The sequence below is a fragment of the Leptonotus elevatus genome, chromosome 18 (genome assembly GCF_054856555.1).
Source record: "Leptonotus elevatus isolate MCC_2025b chromosome 18, RoL_Lele_1.0, whole genome shotgun sequence".
Lineage (NCBI taxonomy): Eukaryota > Metazoa > Chordata > Actinopteri > Syngnathiformes > Syngnathidae > Leptonotus > Leptonotus elevatus.
In genome coordinates this window covers 5,301,867-5,326,599 of record NC_141256.1, presented here as the reverse complement: position 1 = coordinate 5,326,599, position 24,733 = coordinate 5,301,867, and the positions used below count along the sequence as shown (strand labels likewise).

At 37.8% G+C, this 24,733-nt stretch overlaps 4 protein-coding genes and 1 non-coding gene across 6 annotated transcripts; 1 reads left to right on the top strand and 4 right to left on the bottom strand.

Moving 5' to 3' along the window:
• Positions 1–1,516: 1,516 nt before the first annotated feature.
• clmnb (calmin b) lies at positions 1,517–11,710 on the bottom strand. Of its 2 annotated transcripts, none has more exons than XM_086061301.1 (10): positions 11,561–11,710; positions 10,069–10,130; positions 9,882–9,977; positions 9,704–9,787; positions 9,546–9,638; positions 9,245–9,471; positions 8,855–9,048; positions 7,033–7,112; positions 5,593–6,320; positions 1,517–1,637 (listed from the first exon to the last, which is right to left on the bottom strand). In XM_086061301.1, exons 1-10 carry the CDS (start codon positions 11,616–11,618, stop codon positions 1,607–1,609), a joined length of 1,653 nt encoding a protein of 550 aa, XP_085917427.1. In that variant the 5' UTR covers positions 11,619–11,710; the 3' UTR covers positions 1,517–1,606. The 2 variants fall into 2 exon arrangements, with proteins under 2 accessions (XP_085917427.1, XP_085917426.1); XM_086061300.1 differs by lacking the exon at positions 1,517–1,637 and adding an exon at positions 3,063–4,233.
• Positions 11,711–13,082: 1,372 nt separating this feature from the next.
• On the bottom strand, positions 13,083–14,686 carry prkrip1 (PRKR interacting protein 1). The gene has a single exon (XM_086060751.1). It carries the CDS (start codon positions 14,618–14,620, stop codon positions 14,057–14,059), a length of 564 nt encoding a protein of 187 aa, XP_085916877.1. The 5' UTR covers positions 14,621–14,686; the 3' UTR covers positions 13,083–14,056.
• On the bottom strand, positions 13,211–13,485 carry LOC147158369 (small Cajal body-specific RNA 13). The gene has a single exon (XR_015091017.1).
• Positions 14,687–15,182: 496 nt separating the features above from the next.
• Positions 15,183–17,464, top strand: glrx5 (glutaredoxin 5 homolog (S. cerevisiae)). The gene is made up of 2 exons (XM_086060752.1): positions 15,183–15,591; positions 16,709–17,464. The coding sequence occupies exons 1-2, from the start codon at positions 15,294–15,296 to the stop codon at positions 16,879–16,881; spliced, it is 471 nt and encodes a 156-aa protein (XP_085916878.1). The 5' UTR covers positions 15,183–15,293; the 3' UTR covers positions 16,882–17,464.
• On the bottom strand, positions 16,176–24,677 carry ints9 (integrator complex subunit 9). Its single transcript, XM_086060748.1, has 17 exons — positions 24,572–24,677; positions 24,199–24,326; positions 24,000–24,060; positions 23,831–23,893; positions 23,520–23,659; positions 22,626–22,712; positions 22,351–22,471; positions 21,973–22,107; positions 21,792–21,903; positions 21,521–21,701; positions 21,357–21,417; positions 20,382–20,553; positions 20,148–20,272; positions 18,995–19,162; positions 18,833–18,931; positions 18,596–18,733; positions 16,176–17,933 (listed from the first exon to the last, which is right to left on the bottom strand). The coding sequence occupies exons 1-17, from the start codon at positions 24,578–24,580 to the stop codon at positions 17,757–17,759; spliced, it is 1,977 nt and encodes a 658-aa protein (XP_085916874.1). The 5' UTR covers positions 24,581–24,677; the 3' UTR covers positions 16,176–17,756.
• Between the last annotated feature and the right edge of the window lie 56 nt (positions 24,678–24,733).

Sequence of the window (24,733 nt, the reverse complement as noted above, 5' to 3'; positions counted from 1 at the left end):
TTCACCACTAGATGGCGCTGCTTCAATCAGATGTGAATCAAAATGTAATATAAATGGAATGTCTCCCAAAGATATACCACATACTTTTACGTTATATTTTGTGCAGCTTCACGTCGATTTCCAGTCCCGAACATTTCAAGATTTTCTCGGCTTTAGTTGAAGCACCGCTTGACCGATAAACTGTACACACACAAAAACAAACAGTGACTACTTTTCATCACAGATCTCGGCCTCATTCTGAGGCGCCGCAAGCTGATTCTAGACGAGACAGGACGATTTCCGGTTTTGGTGAGCGATGCTCTCTTTGCTCTCTGAATGGGTGGTGCTGAAAGTTTTATTTATTCATTTATTTATTTTTCTGGAGAGCTCAGTATTGTTCATTCGGTAATTTTACCGATTTGACATGTCAGCATCATTGCTCTTTTTTTTTTATATATATTTTTTATTTTTGTTTTATTAATTTTTATTTTGAATGTGTATGTGCATGTGTGCGTGCGCGTGTATTCATTAGTTCACCTAAAACCTATTTAAAAATCCCACACCGTTCACCTAAACCGAACACTTCAGAATCCAGTAGAGTCGTGAGGTTGTCAGGAGACCCGAGGAAGGACCAAAGAAAAGAAAGGAAAGTAAAATCCAGCACCGACCAGACATCACCTACTACCCACCGGGCCACAAACCACAGTCCTTCACCAACCCCAGAAACATCTAAATTCCACCAAATCAGGGAGACCTCAAGAGACCAAAGGAGAGACGGAGGAAAGGAAGGAAGGACAGACGAAGCAGAGTGAGATCCACAGACACCAGCCCCCCATCCCCTCCCGCCATCCATCTACTTTTCATCACAGATCTCGGCCTCATTCTGAGGCGCCGCAAGCTGATTTTAGACGAGACAGGACGACCTCCGGTTTTGGTGAGCGATGCTCTCTTTGCTCTCTGAGTGGGTGGTGCTGAAAGTCTATTGATCTCTCAGGATGAGCTTTTGACCCACGGGGTGAATTCCAGCCAGGCAAACAACGACAGCCGGCTTTTTTTAGTTTCGTAGAAAACTCCCTAGCTGTGTGTGCGTGTGACGGTTAGGATGTCACATCCCCTTTTAAATGATCAACATGGATTTTGAACACTTATGTAACCGATGCATGCTACAATTTTGCTTCACATTGCTTGTGTACACAAAAAAGGTGTTATCTTTATGTGTTTAAGAATTTATAAAATTTCCTACTAGTGCGCTGAATTGTCTGTTTCAATTAGAGTACAACTATGTGCTACTAGTATTAACATTCTGCCAGTAAACATTTAATACTTCACTAGTTATACTAGTAGCACACATGTCAACTAGTGCACAGTTTGCCTCTCTGGTGCAGTTGTTCTACTAGTGTAGGGGTCTGCAACTTGTGACTCTTTAGTCCCTCGCTTGTGGCTTCCTGTGGCTCTCTAAAAAAACAATTAGTAAACATTCATATATATTTTTTTACATATATATTTTTTTTAGATAAAAAAAAATTTAATTCATGATTTAAAAAATAATAATTAAATATTCATAAAAGTTTTAAGTTGTCAGAGAAAGAGAGATGAAAGGTCAATGGAAAAAGTTTTTAAAATTACCTCAGAAAGTCCAAAAAGTGACCATAAATTGTCTGAGGAAAAAAAAGAGGAAAAGCAGAAAATTAACATTCAATTAATGTCCATGAAATTGACAGAAATGTCCACACACACAAAAATATATATATATTTATTTATTTATTTATTTTTAGGTAGAAAACATTCAAAAAGTAACCATAAAATGTGCAAAAACAGCAGAAGAAAGGCTGGAAATTACCAGAAAATGCCTTTGGAATTGTCAAAAAGTAAGAATTTATTTTTCATTTTTTTAAGTATGTCCTAAAAAAGCGCTGCCTGAAGGCTTTTGTTTTTAAAGGGCAGAAGAGAGGCAGAAAAAGACCATAATATGTCTATAAATTTGTCAAAGTCCGAAATTTGACAGAAAAGCAGAAAAGTTGAAAAAAAATTATGTAAAACGAAGCATAAAAAATTACCCAAAAAACGAAAGATGAAAGGTGGAAGAAAAGTATTGGATGCTGCATATTTTTCTGTTATGCTGCAGCTCTAATTAGCTTTTTGTCCCTCACTATGTAAGACTAACACTAATGCACTGTTTCCTTCATCACAATATTTAAATGTTTTGCGGCTCCAGACAGATTTTTGGTGATTTACTTGGCCTAAAATAGCTCTTTTGACAGTAAAGGTTGCTAAACCCTGTACTAGTGCATCCTACTCATTCTACTCGTGCACAGTAGTCGTTCTACAAGTGCGCAGAAAAAATATATAGCTAGAATGGTTATTTCAGGTAATGAAAACTAACAAAATAGCTCACGCAAAAACAAAAAAATACATATTTTCGTTAATAAAATAAAAAGGATATACTAAAACAAAAAACACTGAAACTACATTTAATTTTACGTTTACAAAACTATAATTATATATATATATATATATATATATATATATATATATATATATATATATATATATATATATATATATATATATATATATATATATATATATATATATATATATATATATATATATATATATAACTATAATTATAGCAGGAAAAAAAAATTCATCTTGAACAATTAATTCAATACATTGGCCTTTGCAGTTGATTTTAAATGTATTTATTTCTCTATTACAGCACAACTGTTAGCCATAAAGTTTTGGGAGTTGTGGTCCTTTTATTGTATGCCGCATAGAAGGGACGTCATCCAATTAAAAAGCGCCACCAGATGACATCGCTCCTAGGCAGGATAACGTTATACAGTACCAGTATTTGATTTGTGGATGGTTGTTTTTGAAACGTTTTGAAAGTAGTATTTTTGTTGATTTTTTTTTTTATATACGGAAAAAGATTAGGGCCAGTGAAGAGAGAAAAAAACGTTTGGCAGGATTCTCACTTTATTCTCAGAATTCTCACTTTAATTCTGACTTTAAAATCAGAATTGTGACAATTCTGACTTTAAAGTCAGAATCCTGCCAAACGTTGTTTCTCTCTTCACTGGCCCTAGTCCTCTTCCGTATTTTTACTTCTCAAAACTTGATGTAGATTTTTTTTTAATCTTGCACACAAAATATACACTAATAAAATAAAAAAATAAAACTAATACTAAAACTAATAAAACCTAAAACAAAGTAATATTATAAAATAAGCTAAGACTATGTTTAAAAAAAACTAAACTCGCCCTGAAAGCTTATTAAAACTAAATAAATAAATAAAAAGAACTACAATGGAGAGAAAAAATAACATTATAACTGCAGTCTGGTAGGATACTGAATAAATGCTTCAATGGCTCAGTACCTTGTTATGTTACTATTTATAAAAGGACCAAAACATTCTGGGTCAATTACCTTTTAAATCATAAGTATATCATAAAGGAGGAGCTTAATAATTGATCATGTGGCATCTTAACAGGAGGAAAGCGGGAGCGTGAAAATATCAAAGTGTTCATTAAGTATGATGAGATTAATCTCATCATGTCAGTGCAGTTCATAATTAGACAGGAGGTACAATGGGAGACATTATAGGCCATGTGATTGGGGTAGTTGATGTTGCAGTGCCACCATGTGGGGTCAATTGAAAATAACACGAGTGATGCCAACATTAGAAGAGACCAAAACAACAGCTGGGCATACAAAAAATTTAAAAATTAAAATCCTGTCCAGTAATAACTTGAATATATCCCAACTGACTTTGGGCAAAAGGCGGGCTAATCAGATGTAGATGACAACCATTCGTATTCAAACTAGGATGGGCAATCAAGAGTCTTCACATGCATGTTTGTGGCCAGTAAAAACTTCAAAAACTCTGTATACAATTTGTATAGTGCAAGCGCTGTTTATCAGAGCAAGCAAATCTGAGTAATTATGAGAACAACTGTGTGATGTTGAACATCTGTTGGCAGTGAGACGGCCAAACAGAGTCATTAAATGTTGTCTTGAGGGAGATTGTGTGACACAGATACAGAAGAGTCATCCCCAGCCCCAAATGCCTCATTTGGCCCATGCAAACGCTACATTTGAATAAGGAGGGTGTACCGCCGGGTAATTCAAAGGCTCATTTGAGGCACAATGAGGCAGCAGTAGAGCAGGATCCACAGCAACAGGAGCATTTCCAACTCTAATGGGCTTATATCACAAGAGGGAGCCGAAAATGGAAGGAAGAATCCTCCCTTGCTGATGGAAAAACACACACGTGGTAGAATCAGGGCTAAGAAATAGAAGCTACACAAAAACAATGAAAATAAATGTCAACTCGTTCAAATTTACCAATCAATTTTTTTACATTGTTGTTTTGCAGCAATGAAGCTACATCAACCACAACCCATAGGCACCAGTTAGCCCCAATGACCACATGAGTAGCCCACGGGCCTGTTCCAAAAATAGATCAAAAGCGATGGGACATTGCAAATTTCTAGGAATATTGAATAAGTGATATTTTAACATGTAAACATTAATGTAGATTTATAGAAATAGTGTTCCCAAATGATTGTGATAAATTATTAACAAGACCAATATCTTCATATAAATGAATATCATTTATTACATAACATCATATTATAAGAAAATATAGTTATTAAAGTGCTGGGTCAAAAATAACCCAATTTGGGGTTGTTGTGGGGGTTTTTTTTTTACCGAGTTTTGTACAAAACTACCCCCAAAATTGGATCAATTTGACCCAACTTATTTTTTTAACCCAAAAAAAGAAGAAGAAAGTTTTGTACAATACTACAGCCAAAATTTGATCAATTTGACCCAACTTCTTCTTCTTTTTTTTTACAAAAAAATAAGTTTTATACAAAACTTCCCCCAAGATTTTTTTTTGCAAAAAAGAGAGTTTTGTACAAAAAAATGGGTCAATTTGAACCAACTGCTTTTTTTTCTTACAAAACAAGTTTTGTATAAAACAACCCCCAATGTTTTGTTTTGTTTTTTGTTTAAAAAAAAAAAAGTACTTACTGGGTGTAGTGGTACAAAACTACTCTTAAGATTTTTTTCCACACAAAAAAAAAACTGATTGACCCAAGTATACCAATTCAACTTCTTTTTTTAACCAAATAAACAACAACAAAAGTTTTGTGCAAAACTACCCCCAAGATTTTTTGCAAAAAAAAAAAAATGAGTTTTACCCCCAAAATTGGGTCAAATTGACCGAAATAGTGGATCGGTCAAACTTTTGGCCCAATTTTGACTGACCCAGACAATGGTCGCCATTTTTTTGGTACTGAAATCGAAGTAAATTTAATGTAATATTCTTATTTTAAAAAGGTGTCTAGTAATGATATTTTTAAAAAATACTTGCACCATCTCAGTGTTATTAAAAGGAAAGACAATTTGGTAAATTTTGTTTGCCCTCATGGGCCGCATACAATGACGCGGCGTGCCGAATCTGGCCCCCGGGCCTTGAGTTTGGCACCTGTGTTTCAACAGTTTGAAAAAGAAACTGCGCTTTTTAGAGTCTTCAATTAATCGAATGTACATGTTTTGGTAATGATTAACTGACTGTATGGTATTTACTGTAAAATAATGACATACCTGATATGGGAGCTTTCAAGGCCTTGACCGTAAACTGTCTCATCATTATTCTGCCCGGTAACAACTCCCTCTACTTGACTTTTCACATCATGAGCGGAGGTCGCCACAAAGTCGGAGACTTTCAGATAATTTGACTTTTCTCCATTCAGGATCATTTCTTCCGCTGTTTCCTCTTCAACTCTTGCCACTCCTTTTCTGAGCTGAGCGTATGGCAGAAAAACGTCTTTGCTCAGGTCCATCATGTAGCAGGAGTCGTCGTCGTCGTCCTCTGAGTCCAGTGCTGACAAGTTAAAAATCCCTTCCTCGGAGCTCATGGACAAATGACCCTCACCAACATGTGTTTTGCTGCGGCCACGATCCTCTGAGCCTTTTTCCATCCACGATCGGATCTCCTGACTGACGCCTCCTGCCTGCAGAGGACTCGGGGGCTGTAAGGTCTTCTTTCCAATTATTTGCAAGGCTTCCTGTGGTGGGCGATTTGCGACGTTACATCCGTGACATGATGAGAGGGTGCAGATGTCAGAGGCCTCTTTGTTGGAAGCGTTATCACGAGGGCTACCTGAAGGCTTTTTTGCCCAGCGTTTCCAAAGTTCCTGTTCATTACTCCTCGTGAGGCATTCAAACAAACCCCGGGCTGCAGGTTCCACCGTCCCGCCAAAGGTTGCTGACTCAACTGATCCAAAATTTGGGATCTGAGGAATGTTATCCTCAATATGTGACGTTTGATCCTGCAAGATAAAATGTATGTAGAATGTTATGTGACACCACTAAACATACTGTAGACGTTATGGCCTCAAAAAAAATCACTCTTGAAAAACTTTTTTTGTATAATAAAGTCCCCTGATTTGTTGTCATCTTTTATTACACTGGCCAACATTTTTCTTTTTGTTCAACGATATTTTAATAGTTTGAGTAATGCTGGGATGCTGTTCAGTCCAAAAATGGCCCCCGTTTGTTTGAATTGGCTTAGTTTGAAAGATCTTGATATTTTTTCACAATTAATTGAAAGATAATTAAGGTCCAAAACGCTTGTCATTTATTCTCTAGTGAAAGTGAAACAAACTGACTGTTTACTGCTAATTTAGCCAAATTTTTTAGAATGTTTGCTTGATTTTCACATGAAATAAATTAGAAAAAATATATATATATAAATATATACAGTATATATATATATGAAATAATATAAAATATTAAAAAATATATAAAATAAAATAAAAAAATAATACTGTATTGACATGCTTGAAAAGAAAGATATAATGTAAAAATGTGCTTCTTTTTTTTTTACTTTTGTAAAAAAAAAAAAACTTTGAATATCTCAAAAACTTGAGCCAATTTTGAAAGAAAAAAAACACAATGTCATTTTCGGATTCAGTAACATCAAAATATCCTAAAACTGATAAAACTAGCTAGCATTTTATTTTTTACGAATAAGACACAAACCTTATCAATTGAAAAATGTCTCATGAACATGGACACATAGGTGATGATGGACTGCTCATCTGGTGATATGCATGCCATATCTATAGAAGGAAGGAGATTTAATGCAAATACAATTATGATGACAATAATAATAGCTAGATAATATGTCTACTGCTAAAATAAACTTCAAATAATGACAAGTATGTTTTTAATATAGTCCGAGATTCTGATAAAGGCCAAAAAGCCTGTTGTTTTTTTTTTAACTGGGGGACATTGATATGTCGACTGACTACTGGTTGTATGAACAGTGACAAAGTTAACAGTCCTTGTTGATGCGCGTAGTCATTGGTATGTACAGTGACTAAACACGGACACAGTCACAGACATAATGACCATTTTAGTGGCTCTGTGTGTATTGATTGGTGTGTATATAGCTTAGTGATTGAGTAAAGTGGCATACTGTGAAACCCTTATTATCCATTCAGCATTTGTAAATTTGCGGACATTTGGGGGGTAAACTATCCTCCAATGTCCTCAAAATCTAATGCGACGCTTCTAGTTCAAATGTGTCCTCTGTGGAAGACTACAGAGGACACTTTGGGCATTTTATTGTTTCTTCCATTTGGTTCAGTTTTTTTTTTTTCTTTTTGTTTAACAATAATAATACTAGTAGTATGATATAAAGTGTCTACTGTAATCTACCCAGAATAATTTAAAACACCAAAACTTTTATCTTTTCAAACAATATTGTTTTCAATATTATAATTAGTACCTCACATAAATGACTTTCTGAAAAGCATTAAAAGTAATACTTTGGCGCTATCTAGTGGTAACTCTGTGTTATTGGTTCAATTCATTGATTATGTTTTTTGAATTCTTCTGCCTTTGAGATGTCCTGTTTTGTTGGCATTCCTCGCATGCACCGAGTACACCATTAAAAGTGAAATTGTTGTAGTCTATTGCACTTTGCCCTTCCCTAACATTTATTATTGTGTATAAATGTCAAAGGTTGAGTTTAATTACTTAACACCACTGTTTGTGTGGTGTTACGAACGTTTGCGCTAGCTTGGTAATTAGCCTAGTCAGCTAGCTAATGCTAACGATGAGTCTTAAGTTGAAGGTGGTTTGTTTGTGTTGAATATTTAAACAACTGAATAAAGTTGTTTACCTTACATGCAATCATGTTTCTATTATTTATCTCTCTGTGGCTGCCTTTGTGATACTAGTTATTATTTTTCATTTTTAGACTTTGTTTTTAGGGGGACTTTTATTTTCATGTAGTTGTTTTATCATTGACTTAAACTTCTGCTAGATGTATGCAACCGTGTTGATGCTTTATTTTCTCGATTTTAAATGCTTTGCCACCCACTTGTGGCATCTCTATGCAATCACAAACCCGGCCCAATGACTATGGGGTAGATGCCACAGACTTCCGGATTTTACACATCAGCGCCGTTTCCGGCCACTGTTGGCCGCGTTCCAACACTTGCACCCCCACCCCTGCACCCCCGAACCGCGCGCTCCCGCTCATCGACGGGAGGGCGTCTCGGCTATCTGAAATGCTTCGGACAGTGAGACAGACACTACACACTTGCAGCCTCGCACCCGTCGACGGGAACGCACAACCTAGGGGCAGAAAGGCGGAAGCGCAAGTACTGGGACGCGGCCCACACGTCGCACCGGAAACGAAAAAAAAGTTGGCGGGTGAAAACCACGAAGTCGGAAGTCCCGCCTCCTCCGTGGCATATAGTCCATACAGTCTAATCGTGTAAGAATGAACCACGGCAAAACATGAGAGACTGTACTGAAGTTATTTTACATATGATTACAGATGATCTTTTACCTTGCGGGTCAAGTAGAGTTGGTATATCTAAATGACGACAGGCTATCATAAAAGCCTGTTGAAGGCATTCTCTTGGCTCCATGGAGAGACTCTCCTTCAAGTTGACCAGTGTCGGGTTTATGGACTTAATCAATGCTAAAAACGCCAGTCCGCTTCTCCAACTCTTCCCAAAATCATTCACCTCTACCCCAAACCTGTCAATGTACAAATGCAGATCAGAAACTCCCAAATGTCTTACTTTTGTACCTCACGAAGATGACTTTCTTTAAAAAAAAAAAAAAGAGGGGGGAAAAAACATTTAAAGTAATACTTTGGCGCCATCTAGTGATAACTCTGAGGTTTCGTCCCTCCTGGTTACAAGTTAAAGATGAATATTGTTTTCCGGCTCACTTTGACGTGCATCTTTGTACCCACAGCAGGAGAGATTTGATTGCTTTCCTGTTGCGCTTTGGATCTTTGAAAGCATTTCTGCATTTACTCGGCAGAGTGTTGCTGCGGTAGTTGTGGCCATCTTCCAACCAGGGTGAAAGGTCACCAGAAGAGGGGTAACTGCTCACTGATACCGAAAATCGGCTTGGGGATAAATGCTTTTGGAGTCCTGCCGTCACCTGTTTAACCTGAATTAGCAGATTGCATGTGAGTTTCTTCAGGTTTCTTTTTTTTGGTTTTTACAACAAGCTTTAAGGCTGACCTGGAAATGCAGTATGATATTCCAAATAAGATTAAGAACCACTGAGGGGATGCCATCAACAATACCAGAAGCATCAATGTCATGCAGTTTTACCTGAGTGGAAACAAGGAGAGTAAATGATGATTCATTATTTATTTTCTGTAAGTAGGCATTCTTACGTGTCTTTCATCCAGGAAAGCAAGGGCCTTGGAGACGTTGCTCAGTTTGAACATACGGTGAGGTGATGATCTAAGTCTGTAAACCTGTAAGAAATAACACTTTTAGATGGTTCAATATTTTTTGAATGACAAGCTTTATTTTTATCATGACATTCTCCATATGATGCTGGATCCTTACCAGTTTGCACCCAGTCAGCTCTTCCAGTATGGCCATAAGTATGTGTCCATCTTGGATGTCTATGAACAGGTCATTCACTTTGACTGGAGGGTCACACTGCAACGAATTAGAAAGAAACTGCAGTTACAACTGCAATGGTAAGGAAGCAGTTCAAGTACACAAGCCAGTGTTCTCATTTGTGCCTTACTCGCTGCAGAAAAATGTTCATCCACCTGCTGAAGGTTCTCTTCTGCGTTGCTGTCCTCTCATCTGGAGCAGATAAAAGTAACGGATTTTCATTTCATTTCTTTGACTTCTCTATATTTTTATTTTATTTTTTTGTGTGTGCCAGAAAAGGGGCTTTAATCAAGGTGGAGGGAATTATCAAACATCCCAACACTGCAAAAACTGAAATCTTAATAAGATATAATTTCTTAAATTTAACCTAAATTAGCTTATTTTGCTTTGACAAGTCAAACAAGAACAAGATCGTTGTGCTTATTTTAAGATACTGCACTTATTACTTACTTATCTTATTTGATCAAGCAGTCTTGGCTTGAGTGTTAACAGCCAGTTGTATTTAGTACAGATTGAAAAAAGTCAATATTACTTGTTTTTAGTCTAAAAATACTGTTTTTAGGACCGCTGTGGTTGATATTGGCAGATAATTTTGCTTTTTTGAAATAATATTTTTTATTTTATTTTACTTTTTCTTAAATGTTCTTACTGTTCTTTTTGCAGTGAAATACCAGCCAGTGTTCGCATAAAACTTTCTGGTTTCTCCTAGAAAGCAACCCAAAAAAAACAGCGGGAAAAGCCTACTGGAAAATCCGAACATTGGGGCTTAGTCACAGGTACTTTACAAAAGTGGTGTGTAAAGTTTTTAAACTTCTGGCTGTGCTCACCACTTGAAAATGGCAGCTTTTCACTTAGCCTAGCTACCAATTCATGGATGGAAAATGATTGTGTAAATTCAAATTTAGATCACAAGCCAGGAAAATTCACGAACAGTAAACATAATGTAGGGGTGTTGAAAAAAAAATGTCGGCAATATATCGATTCAATATGCGGCAAATCGATTTTTAAACATCAATTTTTGATGGAAATATTCAACAAAATATCTTACTTGAGGTTAGCTTTTAAACCAAGAGTGCCATTTAGAGAAGTCAAAAAATATCACAGGTTCTTCATGAAGCTTAATTTGTCCGTCTGTCTGTCTGTCTGTCTAGTTAGCTGTTTAGCTAGCTAGCACCTTTAAATAAGAGTGCCATCTAAAGGAGTAAAAACAAATATCACAGGTGCTTCATAAAGCTTCATTTGTCTGTCTGTCTTTTTGGTTAGCTGTTTAGCTAGCTAGCTAGCTGGCCCATTCAAACCAAGAGTGCCATCTAGAGGAGTCAAACAATATCACAAATGTTTCATGAAGCTTCATTTGTCTATCACTACTGATTAGTATTTTCAAAAATTTTAATTAAAAAAAATCGCAATAATCGACATAGATTTGTATCATGATTAATTGGTATCTAATCGAATCGTGACCTATGAATCGTGATACGGATCGAAATCGCCAGGTACGAGGCAATTCACACTCCTCGTATAATGTATCTTCACTTAGTATGTTTTCGACCCAGAACCGAGTTAGTCACGCAGCACACCACATCGGAATGCTGAAATGTTGGAACGCAGAATGTCAAGTGTACCTTGAAGATGTTTCATTTCAGAAGGCTGCTTGCTGCCGTCCTTGTTCTGCATTCTCATTAATCCAAGGTTCAACACGGCACCTGAACACTTGAATTCGCAGACGCTCGTGCTGAACACTGGATGAAGACAAAGAAGGCAAGTCTTGCCCGAGCACGCCATCGGAGACATTCATCAAATGTTGCGTCACTCCTTCAAAACTATGCAGCACATATTCTGTTTCCTGGTTTTGGATTTCTTACAATGGAGGCGCTTTAATGATGAAGAAATCTCCAGCAAAAAATTTTTAATCATTGACATCCTTTTTTAAAAAATCTGAATTGATAAGAGTACTCGACCTTTAACCATATAACGCTAAACATATATTAAATACAAGACATTTTGAGCCCTCTATTTCATGAGTATATTTTTCCCTCCATTAAAACCCTGACGTATATGATGTGATGCATGCATTGCACGGATAATCCATGAGAGGGCACCATCACCCGGCTGATGGCTTTTCCAGCGACCTTGCAAGATCGCCTCAATTGAGAAAGGAGCGACACCTATACTTATCAACTCATTTACTGCCATTGACGGCTATAGACGTCAAAAATTCATTTGAACTATTTATTTTAGTTTAACATTTTCCCCTCTACTTTTGTTAACAAGAGTATGAAAACCTAGAAAAAAATTATTGTACATATAGAACAGATATCAAATTTTTGATTAATTGTGAGTTAACTATTAAAGTCATGCAATTAATTACAATTCAAAATTGTAATCGCCTGCCGGCCCTAATTTTTAAGAATCTTTTATTTTCTTAAAAATATAATAAAATAAATATTTTTAAAAATTCTAGGTTTTCATACTCTTGTTAACAAAAGTGGAAAAAAATATTAAACTAATAGAAATAGTTCAAATAAATTTTTGACGTTTATAGGCATCAATGGCAGTGAATGAGTTAATAGTGGGAAATGTTCTTTCTGATTTGGGGAAATACTAATATGTTTGATACGTCTGTTTATTATATTTTTTGCAGTTATAAATGTACGGATTTAAAGCATTGTGACCGGATGTATCACATATGGCACAAATCAAAAGTTGTACGTGGAAGTTGATTAAAAATAAAAATAAAAACTACATTTTTTGTTTGTTTGTTCAAAAGGACCAATAAACACTATTTACAAAGAATCCAAATGTTCTCATTTAGTTCATGGTTTAGGTTCAATTAATGTCTAGAAACACTGCTGTGCATAATAATTTGGAACAGTGCATTAAAAAAAAAGTTTTTTTTTACTGATATCACTGGTGGGTTTATTTTAAAACATTCAAATTATTCCAACAGTTGAATTGAAAATAATGCAGAGTGCCATTTGCACAGACAAATCAGGGAAAAACATTTGCACAACAATTTGGAATGCGTCGTATATAGCAAGTTTCTCTCTGACGAGCGGACGTTGGGCTCACGCCGTTGCATTTGTTGGAGTTTTGACTTGCTTGCAAGTATTTCATATAAATCTGTTAAAAAAGCCCACCAATACATTCAAGTTTCACAACATTCATTTTATTTGCTGATAAAAATTTTAAAAATTATCATCTGGGAGTCAACATTTTGTTACTCATTCTGAAAAAGCACTCACTGTTACTAGGAACAATTGTGTCTCAACTGTATTTGTGACTGCCAGCGGTGTCCAACAGGTAATACTTCACCTGATTCAGACAATATCCGGCTGCCAATGTTTTTCTCTACCTGCCTCAAGAAAGGTGATGGCCACAGACAGCCCATCACCACCGTGGCAGCAGGAGTTTTGTCCAAAGAATATCGCACGTGTCACTTCTGGGCCTCCAGAAGTCACGCCTTTTCAATCTTTGAATTGCTGTTTGCAACCTTGTTGTGTACACAAGCAACAGACATGTGCAAGGGGCAACATCACAAGGTCGCAATGGGATTGTTGCTAAATTATTATTTTTTTACCGAAAGCGATAGTGGAAGGTGGAAATGTTTTAGCATTTATTTGACATCTGCGCACTTCCTTGTACCATTAGTGAAGTGCTCTAATAACTCGAATGTGAAATCATTAGTACCATGCAGTTAACCAGTGGTGAGGATAAAAATCTTACTAGTACAAGGACCTAAGGTGGGATAACAAAAATGCTGAAATGGCTTTGCGTTGGGAATCTAGATGAAATTACTTGACACCTGTCAATTACTGTACTGGAATTTTTGTTTATTAAAATGATTTACAAAATGAGGGGTATAATTGAGGATCTGCAACAATTTAAGAGTCCAAATGACAGTTTTCTTGACACAAGAGAAACATACTTTACTGTACTGTAAAAGAAGATTGTTTTCACGTTTGAGTCGGCCTATCACCAGGTTTTTGGATATTCAACCAGGCGGCATAGTCCAAGCTTGCTTAAAAATGTTAGGTTTACAGTCATGTTCTTTGAGTGGTCCATATCACTCTTTTGTTGAAAAAGATGGCAACAAAGTGTCCAGGCAAATGCAAAATGGACTACTTCTTCCCCATAATGAAGCTAGGGATCTCAGCATCATCATCAGCTTCTTTTTGCTCATCCTCCTTTTCGTCTTCACTGCTGTCAGAGCTTTTTTCCGCATCGTCATTTTGTTGGTCTTCTTGTTTGGCTTTCTTCGCCATGAGCATCTTCTGCTTCCGTTTTTCCCGCTTCTTCCTGCGCTTTTCAGTCCTCTCTACGGCATCCCGTTGGTTTTGTTCCACTTTGTCCAAGTAGGCTTGCTCCTTGTTTTGCTTCACCGACATCTTGTCCAGAAAGTCTTGTCTCTGGTACTCTCGGCGTCGGAGGTGCCGATAAACGTGGAACTCACCGCTGCCCGCACCGGCGCTGGAGCCCATCACATCTCGTACGAACTCCGGTGGAGCCCGAGGGTTCCATTCTTTTGGTCGGTCCGGGATTGCGGCGGGTTTATCGGGATTTCGCATCAACCTCTCCAACTTTAAGCGTTGTTCTTCTGCAGCGGTTTTGGCAATGACCAGCGGTTGGCCGCCCTTTCCACCTGGTTTCGCCGTTTTGTTGTTTTTCTGTTCGTGCGCCGCCATCTTGCTGAACGACTGAACAATTCCGTCTTGCGCGAATGACCCGGAAGTTTTTATGTTGATTTTGTAGCTATTTATTTACACGATTTCATTTGCTATTTTTATTGAATAACATATTCCGTTAATGTTATATGAATTTTTAATAGTTGTATACGTTTTGATTAACACAAGTCTATGTTTAAAAATAACGACTGACCCGGACTATGTTTCCGCCTCGCACGGATTAAGTTTGATGTATTTGTAATAATTTATTTGCACGATGATTTGCAATAATTTTAAATCTAATATATATATATATAAAAAATATTTGGTTGACATTTTAAACGACCCTGTGTTTAATAACAATAGCTGACGTTACCCTGCTCGAGTGACCCGGACGTTTTTGTTTGTTTGTAATGATTTAGTTTCTATCCCAATTGAATCGCATTTGGATGGATTTTTTTTTCAATTATTATTATTTTGTAATTTTATTTAATCTTTGTTTAACGTTATAAGCGTCAGTGTTGTAATATATTTGTGTAACAAATACGATCGACGTATCTCTCGACCAATGATCAATGGACGTTATGGTCCCGCCTCTCGGTTTCAACCTTCTTTTTTTAAGAGTGGCTGAACTCCGGTGTCAAAGCGAGATACGTGTGTTTACTGTGTTTACAGAAAAAGCCAAATAAGCAGCATGAATAGCTTAATAAGATACACTTCCCGGTGTCTGCGGTTCGGAGCGGCATACTCTCTACCCGGACAAGCCGAAGGACGTGTGTGGACGGCCTCGACGCGGCTCTTGTGCGCGGCGTCGGGTCTCCAGAAGGACCTAGGCGACATGGTGAAGAAGGACAAGGTGGTGGTTTTTATGAAGGGGACACCAGCTCAGCCCTTGTGTGGTTTTAGTAACGCCGTGGTCCAGATTCTACGGATGCACGGAGTGGACGACTACGCTGCGTATAACGTGCTGGCGGACGAGGAGCTTCGAGAAGGTCAGTACATTTAGCAACAAGTGGTCACCTGGAGTTCATTTTACTTTTCTTTTTTTTGTCCTAAATTCTCCAGACTACTTTGTTGCGTGTCCACCAGACCACCCACAAATGACTCATCGTTATTCAATGTTGTCGCAGTTTCCTGTTTTACTGTCAATACTTCACCGTTGACGTCCAATGGATTGTGACGTCATCAACGTTCGTGGATAACTCTCCTTGGCTAACCTTGCGTGACGTTTATCAGCATTTTGCAGAAGCACCGTAGGGTGTGGTGTTTCGAATCAGCCGTGCAAAAAAAAGAAAAAAGTAGTATGTGGCTGTTCCAGTTGGGCAAAAGCCTTACGTTTGGCTACGACCATTTAGACTTTAGAAGTTACTTTATCAATAGATTAACTCATTCACTGCCACAAATTCATTTTAAAAATAGATGATTAAAAATTAGGGGCAAGAGGCGGTTATCTTTTTTTATTGTAATTAATCGCATAACTTCACTAGTTAACTCACAATTAATCACACATTTTACATCTGTTCTAAATGTACAATTTAAAAAAATCTAGGTTTTCATACTTTTGTTAACAAAAGTGTAAACAAAATGTTAAACTAATAGAAATAGTTAAAATTAATTTTTGACGTTTATAGCCGTCAACGGCAGTGAATGAATAAAAAGAAAAAAGGTAAGAAAATATTATTAAAAATTTGGGGCGTCAGGCGATTGAAGTTTTTAATCGTAATTCATCTCATGACTTCACTAGTTAACTAAATGTACAATAAAAAAATTCTAGGTTTTCATATTTTTTTTAACAAAAGTGGGATTTTTTTTTAAAAACGAATAGAAATAGTTCAGATACATTTTTGACGTTTATAGCTGTCATTGGCAGTAAATGAGTTAAATAAAATCAAACTTTATCAAGAAGTTGAACTATGACTAGTCTTGTCTATAGACTCAACAGAGTAGAGCTTAGGTGGCAAGTATTTACTCTTGCTACTCATGTTTCTGGTAGTGGACCCGTTTTGAATTGTAGCCGACATGACACACAAATAGGAAATAAGCTTTCATGCAGGTTCTATCATGCCTCACCAGTCACTAGTCTTGAACCAGTGTCTTTTGCTTCCACAGGAGTCAAAGCGTTCTCCAACTGGCCAACGATCCCTCAGATCTACTTCAACGGAGAGTTTGTGGGAGGCTGCGACATCCTCCTCCAGATGCACCAGAATGGCGATCTGGTGGAGGAGTTTCAGAAGTTGGGCATCCAGTCTGCGCTACTGGATGCTGAGAAAGACTCCAAGTAGAGGAGGAAGAAGAACTTAAATGTGCTTAATAACAGAGGACATATTTACTCGGTTGACTTCACGCGTTGCACTCTAAAGACAAAATTGACTCTTCTGACGGTGTGGATGTGATTCGGTGCTGCCAGTATGAGCGGTTTAGGTGGCTTTCCTGACTTCTGACATGGAATTGGTTCTTAAAACAACCCACATGAGAATTGCTAACTAGAAATGTTGGCTTCCAAAGTAAGGTGGCCACCTAAGCTGGCTTTTTTCTCTTCCCTTTGCCACTGTAGCTTTAATACTAAAACCTAGACTCCTCAGGATGACTTCACACTATTGTTTAAGTTGGGCCAGAACAAAATGACATCATACTAGAAAACATCCAGGAAGGGACAATTCTGTCTTGAATTGTTACTTATTGAATGAAATGGCTATCACTTAGAAGATTTTATAATGTACATGCTTGTGACAATGTTGACATGGGCTCCATGGCACCAAGTATTTTTGTTTCCTGCACATGAAATGGACACGCTCTGTTTTTTTAAGTAACGACCCGCCGAAACGCAACAAATAAACTACACCATATTTTGGTTTTGAAGATTAATCACGGGACAGTTAATCACTTTGCTGCCCAAGATTTGCATTACCACAGCTATGGTACATTGTACATTTATATCATGATTAAATGTATTTTAGCTGCATGTACACTGAGTCACAATTAAAATATCAAGTTAAAAAAATCGCATCTACCTTTTTGAGCAATGCCGCACCTGCAAGATATTCATCAAATCAAAAACACAAAAGTATCAAAGCTATCATAAATACAAAATACATTTTTTTACAAAATATAGTATGGTCTTTACAATAAAGACGCTGTAAGTTTACTGAGTAACAGTTCAGATTTTTTGCAGGAAGCGCAACACCAGGTCTCGCAGTGTCGTGCGCAGAGGTTCGTTGTTGTCGCACACGATGTGTGTGCCGTCCTCTTCCAGCTGAATCAGTGTGTCCTCCGCCTGCAGGTGCAGAATGTGCCCGTCTGCCGTCTCCTCTACTTTGACCTCAGTGATGCCATGCTGCAAAGAACGTGCAAGATTCAACTTTGTATTGCTGGATATTTTTGCTAAATTGAGTTTTTGCTGCCCAAAACATTCTACATTGCTCTCACCCTAAATTAGGTGTAATTTCAAGATAGAGTTGTAAATTTGAGAATTAAGGCCTGACCGATTAATCGGCCGCTGATTATTGGCCTTCAAACATCAGCCAAAACAATTGGCCTGTTGGGCCAAATGGCCCATTATTTTCCCCTTAAAACGAAATCAAAGCAGAATGTCGTTCAAAGCAGATCATCTTAATAGCAAAAGTTTGTGGGTAATTGACACCCATTGAAAAGCAATTGGGAGGAGGGCAATTTTATGCATTATATATATATTCTTAAATCATCGGCAGATTAATCGGTAATCGTTATTTTTTTCTGCCAAAATTGGCATCTGCCTAAAAAAAAACAATCGGTCGGGCCCTACAGAGAATTACACTGAAAATATGTTAATTGAATGTAATATTCAAAATGACGACTACGGTATATTTCCAAAACATTTATGTAAAAAAATATTTTAAAAATACATTTCTAAAATATACAACTTAAATTGCACCATTATTTTCATATTGTAATTTATTTTCTTTTTACTTTAGCCCAATACTCCTTTGCAACATTCTAGGTGAAAAAGCAAAATCCAACCTTTTGCAGAGTTGCAAGGAAGGCTTCCAAGGGTACAACTCCACTGAGCAGGGGTTTGGGCGCCTGACCCGCTGGGGGTTCCTCCATCACTCGCTTCCTCTTCTTGGTAGGGGGCGCTGGAGGAGGCTTTGGAACTGACTGGCAATACAAAAATGGGAAAATATCTGGATTAGTGTGTTACACAGACAGTTGTATTGTGTGTTGACAGTTGAGCCTTGGCAGAGGTCAGTGACTCACCATCAGCGTGTGCTTGTTGTCTTTCGAATGCAACATGGCCGAGACGGTTGCCACGGAGATGCCAGGTTTGACCTCGGAAGGCACCAGGGAGTTGGCCAGCTAGGAACGAAAGCAGATGATGTCATGACTTTAAAAAGTTGCCTCCCTCCTGGAGAGTCTCACCTCAGGTAGAATATAGACACGCTCGTAACGGCGCCTGAAGGGCAGGCTGAGCACGGAGCAGCGCCTGTAGGCCATTGGTGGGGGCTGCAGCTCCAGCATCAGATCGGAGCGATGAGACTGGCTCATTGGAGGCTGGGTGTACTGCTCGGGACATACCACGTGGACGGGCTGCAGGGAGAGCCAACAGGCAGGTAAAGCAGATGTCAGATTTGTTCCTGAGTCATGAATACTGTTCAAACTTGACAAGCATTGTCGCCAATTGTACTTGGCGTATTTTTAACAGCAATTACAGTACTGTAGAGGCGGTCCTCATTTTATATTTAAGGACGTCAGTCAGCGTTTATTCATATCTGCGAAAATTCGTAACTAGAGGACTACATGTACAAGAAAATAAAAACAAAAATGCTTTGAGAAAACTAACTACATCTTCCATGTATAGAATGTCATTGATTTTCATCTTTGTCAATTAATATCAGTGCTGTCAAAGTTAAAGCGTGAACTGATTAAATAATCACAAAAAATTATCGCATTAATCATGAATTAACGCAGATTAATCACACAATTAATATTATCCTTAAGCGTGACAGCGGATGGCTACTTTTAAGGTAGCACAGGTTGTGTTTTAGCAATAAACATAATTACATGCATTAAAGTAAAGCATTTAATAAATTTGTTCATGTCAAAAATATTGGGGTCATTTTTTTCCATTTTAAATTATGCAAGTAATTAACTGATTAGAAAAAGAGGAGGATGAGACATGGAAATAGACAACTAAAACTAATACTACAACCAATGAAAATTAAGCAAAGCATTTTCGGGGGGGGGGGGGGGAGAAAAAACAAACCTGCTCTAAAGACTAACCAAATTTAAAAAACAAAAGTAAACAAAAACAAAACGAAAACTAACGAAAAATCCAAAACTATTATAACCCTGACCTCACACTCGCAAATTCAGTACTCTTAGATTTGAATATGCGCGGTTATTTTAAATTTATTTTTTATACCCCATTCCCCTTGTTTTTCATGGAAAACATAACAAATGTGTATCATCATTTTATTGTATTTGTCCAACGCATTGGAATGGAGTAATTTAGTGATTTATTTTTGGTACAGTACTTGTAAAACTTGACCAGGGTGGTGGTGCATTGTCTTACCTGGACCTCCTTGAGCAGCTTTGAAACTTGGTGGAAGTTAAGCCGCGTATCAATGGGGCAGTAAACACACTTCATGGCCAGCGGCTGGTAGGGAGCCAAAGCATCCAAGTAGGAGAAGTCAGGTTCTGTCAGTAAAAATGAATAACAGCCTTACCTTCAGTACATCGTTTTGAAAAGCATGACTGCTTAAGTGATTGGCATGTGTGTGTTGCCAAGCCTTAAAGTGTTCATTACCAGTAAAGATGATAGTGTTCAGGCTGGATTTGCCCCACAGCTCCATGAAGTGGACCACGTCCCCGAAGCGCAGGGAGGGGTGGCCAGTGAACACCACACACGGTTGGCGGAAGTCACTGCTGAAGTCACCGTGAATGCTAGGGTAGTGCTTCAGCTTGTTGCTTTGGATCAACTGAAATAACATGGACCATAATATGTTATGTACACTAACTTTGTAACTGTTTATCGGCCGATTATTTCAAACATCTGCCAAAACAATAGGCCAATTGGGTCAAATGGCCAATTATTTTCCCCTTTACGTTATAATCGAAGAAAAACAAAGTTTCCAATGCTGTGAAAGTGCCCTGAATGCAGCACTTTGCTTGCATAGCATTAGCAACTAGCATGTGCGTAGCGTATGTTATTCTGGTCATTTTGGTGTCCCTAAGTGTCATTTAAGCTGTTGAATGACACCCCAGTTGGAGTTAACCACAAAACAATAAGAATTACATCCACTGTATATCTAAATACAAAACATGCTTCGTTTTTAAAACATTGCTAGCCTAGCGCTAATGCTACAAGCGAAGAGAGGATCCCATTCAAATGCTAACCGGAAGTTAACTTCAACTTCGGGAGTGTTTTTCCTTCAAATAATGAATATTTGATAATAACAATTCTTGGTTGTAAACAAGTAAGAATGGTTTTATTATTGACACATAAATCTATACAATAACCTTCTATACTTCATGAAATTTGTTGATAAAGTCAAGGTGGACTTGTCATTCAAAACAGAGTAAATTTTAACAGTAAAAGTTAGTGCAAAAGTGACTCCCATTAAAAAGGAATGGGGGAGCTAATTCTATGCATTATATATATTTTTCAAAAATAAATCGGCAGATTAATCAGTAATCTGTATTTTTTTCTGCCAAAAATCGGTATCGGCCTCAAAAAATACATATCAGTCAGGCCCTACACAACATAACACAGTTGTTGTACCTCTGCATGGGGGAATGGAGGCTCTGGAAGATACACCTTCGACTGCTTGTTATGACAGAGCCTAAAATAATAATTAAAATCAAAGTGAGCTTGTGTGACATCAACTGCTGTTCTGTTCTAAGTAGTGAGTAAAACAAAATGTCAACAGAAAAACATCTCCTCACCACTCAGCAAAGATTTGTGAGAACTCCAAGGAGCTGTTGGCGACAGGAGAGATAAAATAGAACGGCGTGGTACCCAGGTTGGCGCTGTCGATGAACTGGTACAGACACTCCAGCAGGTCATAAATCACTCCAGAGGAATAGCATGGCACAAGCACATTGCCTCCAGCTCGTATCGTCATGGCTACAAGGACCACGAGACACATCATCATCACAAGACGCATCTTCGATTGGTCAACCTCACAAAGTAGCTAGTCGGCACATTTCAGCTAACCTAGATTGCTGCAGAATTCTCCCAGCATGCCATCTGGGTTGGCGGTGGGCATCTGGGTGAGGCCTGTCAGAATGAGAACATCGCTGTTCTTCAGGGAACTTTGGTCCATCGGCTGGGAGAAGACAGAGGAAAGACTACATAACTTTTGTTCATAGCGGATCACGGGATATTTACTGCATACCTGCGGGTGGGTGGTGAGGAGGGACGACCCGGACACGTAGGAAACTTTCTCATGATGGGATTGGATGATCCAATTGGAGCTACCCAAGGAGTAGCCAGAGCTTAATGGGGAGATTTGTACAGCTCCAAACAATTCCTGCAACAAAAAAAAAACTTGGTCATTGGGCAATCGTGAAATTTTCACATCATGTTACCTTGACGCAACATTCAGTTCAAGTCAAATATTTATTTCAAACGTATTTTTCGTAAAATAGACACACACACAGAAAAATCTCATGTATACGTTTGCAATTGTTAAAAAAAAAAAAATTCCCCATGAAACTTTCAAGTTTGTGTGTGCGGCTGTGCGCTACATAACACAATTAGGACAGCTTCTTACCACTTTCTGTGAATAACCCACGAGTTGCACTTTGCTGAGGGCAGAGTTGACCTCCTGCATACCGTAACATCGTTTCCACGTCCAAACATCAACTGCATCCTTTAGTGGCCCAGGAATCAACCTTAAGAATAAAATGCAAAATGAATATGCAGGAAAATTAATAAGCGCAGCATGATTTATTTTAAGAACACAAAGATTTGTTTTCCCCCAGATACAGTAAAACCACCCATTGTCTGTACTGTTTGTCCTCATCAAGTTTAGGAGTGATCTGATACCTTTGTATTTCCTTCTTCTTCCAGGAGGTGGCAGACTGAGCTTTGGGAACTCTCTCCATGAACTTCACAAGCTCTTCCATCAGCAATCTAAACAAAACAAAAAAGAAAAAGAAAGAAAAAAGAAACTCAATTACTTTAAAACACCCACAAATGAAATTGACAGGAGTAACTTACACCCCAGGCTCTTTTCCCACAATCATAAACAGTGTTCAGGTGTTGCGAAAGAGTATCTTACTATTGCCAAATTTTTACGTTTGTTTCCACAAATTCAATGGTTTAAGATCAAACAAATAAATGTTAATGTCGCACAAAGATAACCAAAGTAAACATAAAAAGCCGTTTTCAAATCATGATCTATTTATTTAGGGAAAACAAATATTAAAATATCCCTTGCCCTGTTTGAAAAATTTGTAATTGATCCCATTGTTAAATTGTGAATTAACTGTGGCAAAAAGACCAAGAAAAAAAAAGATGAATTCATTTTCACTGACCACACATAAGCCAGATTACCTCCAAAACTGTCAAATCAAGAAGTCAAAGAATTAGAACATGTCTAGCAAAATGAGGTCAGCAAAGAGCTAAAAATAAATAAAATAAAGTTCAATAAAATGTCATGATGCAAAGAAATTCAAGAACCGATGAAAAATAAAGTCACACGAGTCCTGATCATTTTCAATATTTTTTTCCCTTAATAATTAAAATCCCCATTTAAAAAATACATATGTTTATTTGGGTTATCTTTGTTTGATTATCTTCAACATTGAGGTTGGAAAACTATACAAAAAATAATAATAATTTGAGAGAGGGCAAAATACTTTTCATGGCACTCTAAGACTGTACTAAAATGTCACAAATGTTGCCATCAAAAATAAAAAAATCCCTATGTCTCTTTACCTTCCAATCTGCAGGGTGGGCTCTGTGGCATACACTGTGCCAGTGAAACCTGTGTTTTCTGTGATGTAGGGCAGGGCCATCATACAGTGGTAGTTGGAGATCAGGATGACATCGATCGTTGACAGATCCAGCAGTTCTCTCTGTTTGTTTGTTTTTTGAAGAGAGGATTCATTAAGCAAGCTCAATTCCCTACATGTTAAAATATAATGTGAAATAGGGCCCCATTCATAGTGTAATGCCATAGTAGCACTGTGAAAGGAGCATTCTACCCAAAAAAAACAAAGTATGCATACAGTGCCTGGATTTATTACCTCGGGGAGACAGAATTCTGGCTGTGAGTCTACAAACACTCTGCCCGCACACTCTTTTAGCTCCTGGAAATGTCAGTGCATGAGAGTCATTTCACAGTCTGTAATTAGTTTCTTAGTACAAAAGCAAGACATATCAAAGCATTTTCAGAATCCACCAAGCATCTCACACCTTTTCCAAGTTTAGATGTCCGTCTTTAGCACTCCAACCTGGTAGCTTTGAGAGTCTTGGACTAGAAAAGGAAAACAGGCAATGCATACAGTCATTTAAAATGATACCTAAGTGGAAAGTTTAGTCATCACAAAATCAGTCAAGTGGCTAACTGGCTAATATAATCGATAAAGCAGTAAAAGGCTACATTATTACACACCTGTGCACGAGGGGAAGGGGCAAGAAGTGTAGGACAGATGTGGTGTCCAGTCCACAATCCAGCATGACGGTGGTCGATTTAAATTTGAGGACATTGCACGGCAATGTGGGATGGCCAGACAGACAGTACTAATGGAAACCAATCCGTAGGAAAACATACATAATCGGTTGTTTATAATGTACAGACGTAGCATATCAACATGTCATCTTCAGATCTCCAAACATCTCAGAGTGCTTACTGAGTTACTCTTGGGCTAGGGAATGACAGAAGAGGCTGCTAGTTGCTACGCTAACACCTGCTACGCAGCCCTGTACCTCTAGCCTACACAGTTACTTTGTCAGATAAACACGAATAATGCGTACTTAATACTTACCAATTTCATGTTTTAACAAATGGCTACACCATAATCATATGAAGGAAAACTGGTACTGTATTGCAAGCCTTGTGCAACTTTCTTCTTCGCTGGCTAAATCGGTAGGTTGTACACAAATGTCACAGACACAGGGCGCCACCTATCGTGTCCCGGAAGAGTAAG

Bases quoted from the DNA above. Each gene is read 5' to 3' on its own strand.
- glrx5 (XM_086060752.1), top strand. From the start codon at position 15,294: ATGAATAGCTTAATAAGATACACTTCCCGGTGTCTGCGGTTCGGAGCG. The intron at 15,592-16,708 runs GTCAGTACATTT...TTGCTTCCACAG, and splicing joins GGACGAGGAGCTTCGAGAAG to GAGTCAAAGCGTTCTCCAAC.
- ints9 (XM_086060748.1), bottom strand. The intron at 24,061-24,198 runs GTGTGTAATAAT...TTCCTTTTCTAG, and splicing joins CCCCTTCCCCTCGTGCACAG to TCCAAGACTCTCAAAGCTAC. The intron at 21,904-21,972 runs GTATGCAGTAAA...GTCTTCTCCCAG, and splicing joins TCCTCACCACCCACCCGCAG to CCGATGGACCAAAGTTCCCT.
- prkrip1 (XM_086060751.1), bottom strand. From the start codon at position 14,620: ATGGCGGCGCACGAACAGAAAAACAACAAAACGGCGAAACCAGGTGGA.
- clmnb (XM_086061300.1), bottom strand. From the start codon at position 11,618: ATGAGAATGCAGAACAAGGACGGCAGCAAGCAGCCTTCTGAAATGAAA. The intron at 10,131-11,560 runs GTACACTTGACA...TATCTGCTCCAG, and splicing joins TGAAATGAAACATCTTCAAG to ATGAGAGGACAGCAACGCAG. The intron at 9,978-10,068 runs GTAAGGCACAAA...AATTCGTTGCAG, and splicing joins TGAACATTTTTCTGCAGCGA to TGTGACCCTCCAGTCAAAGT.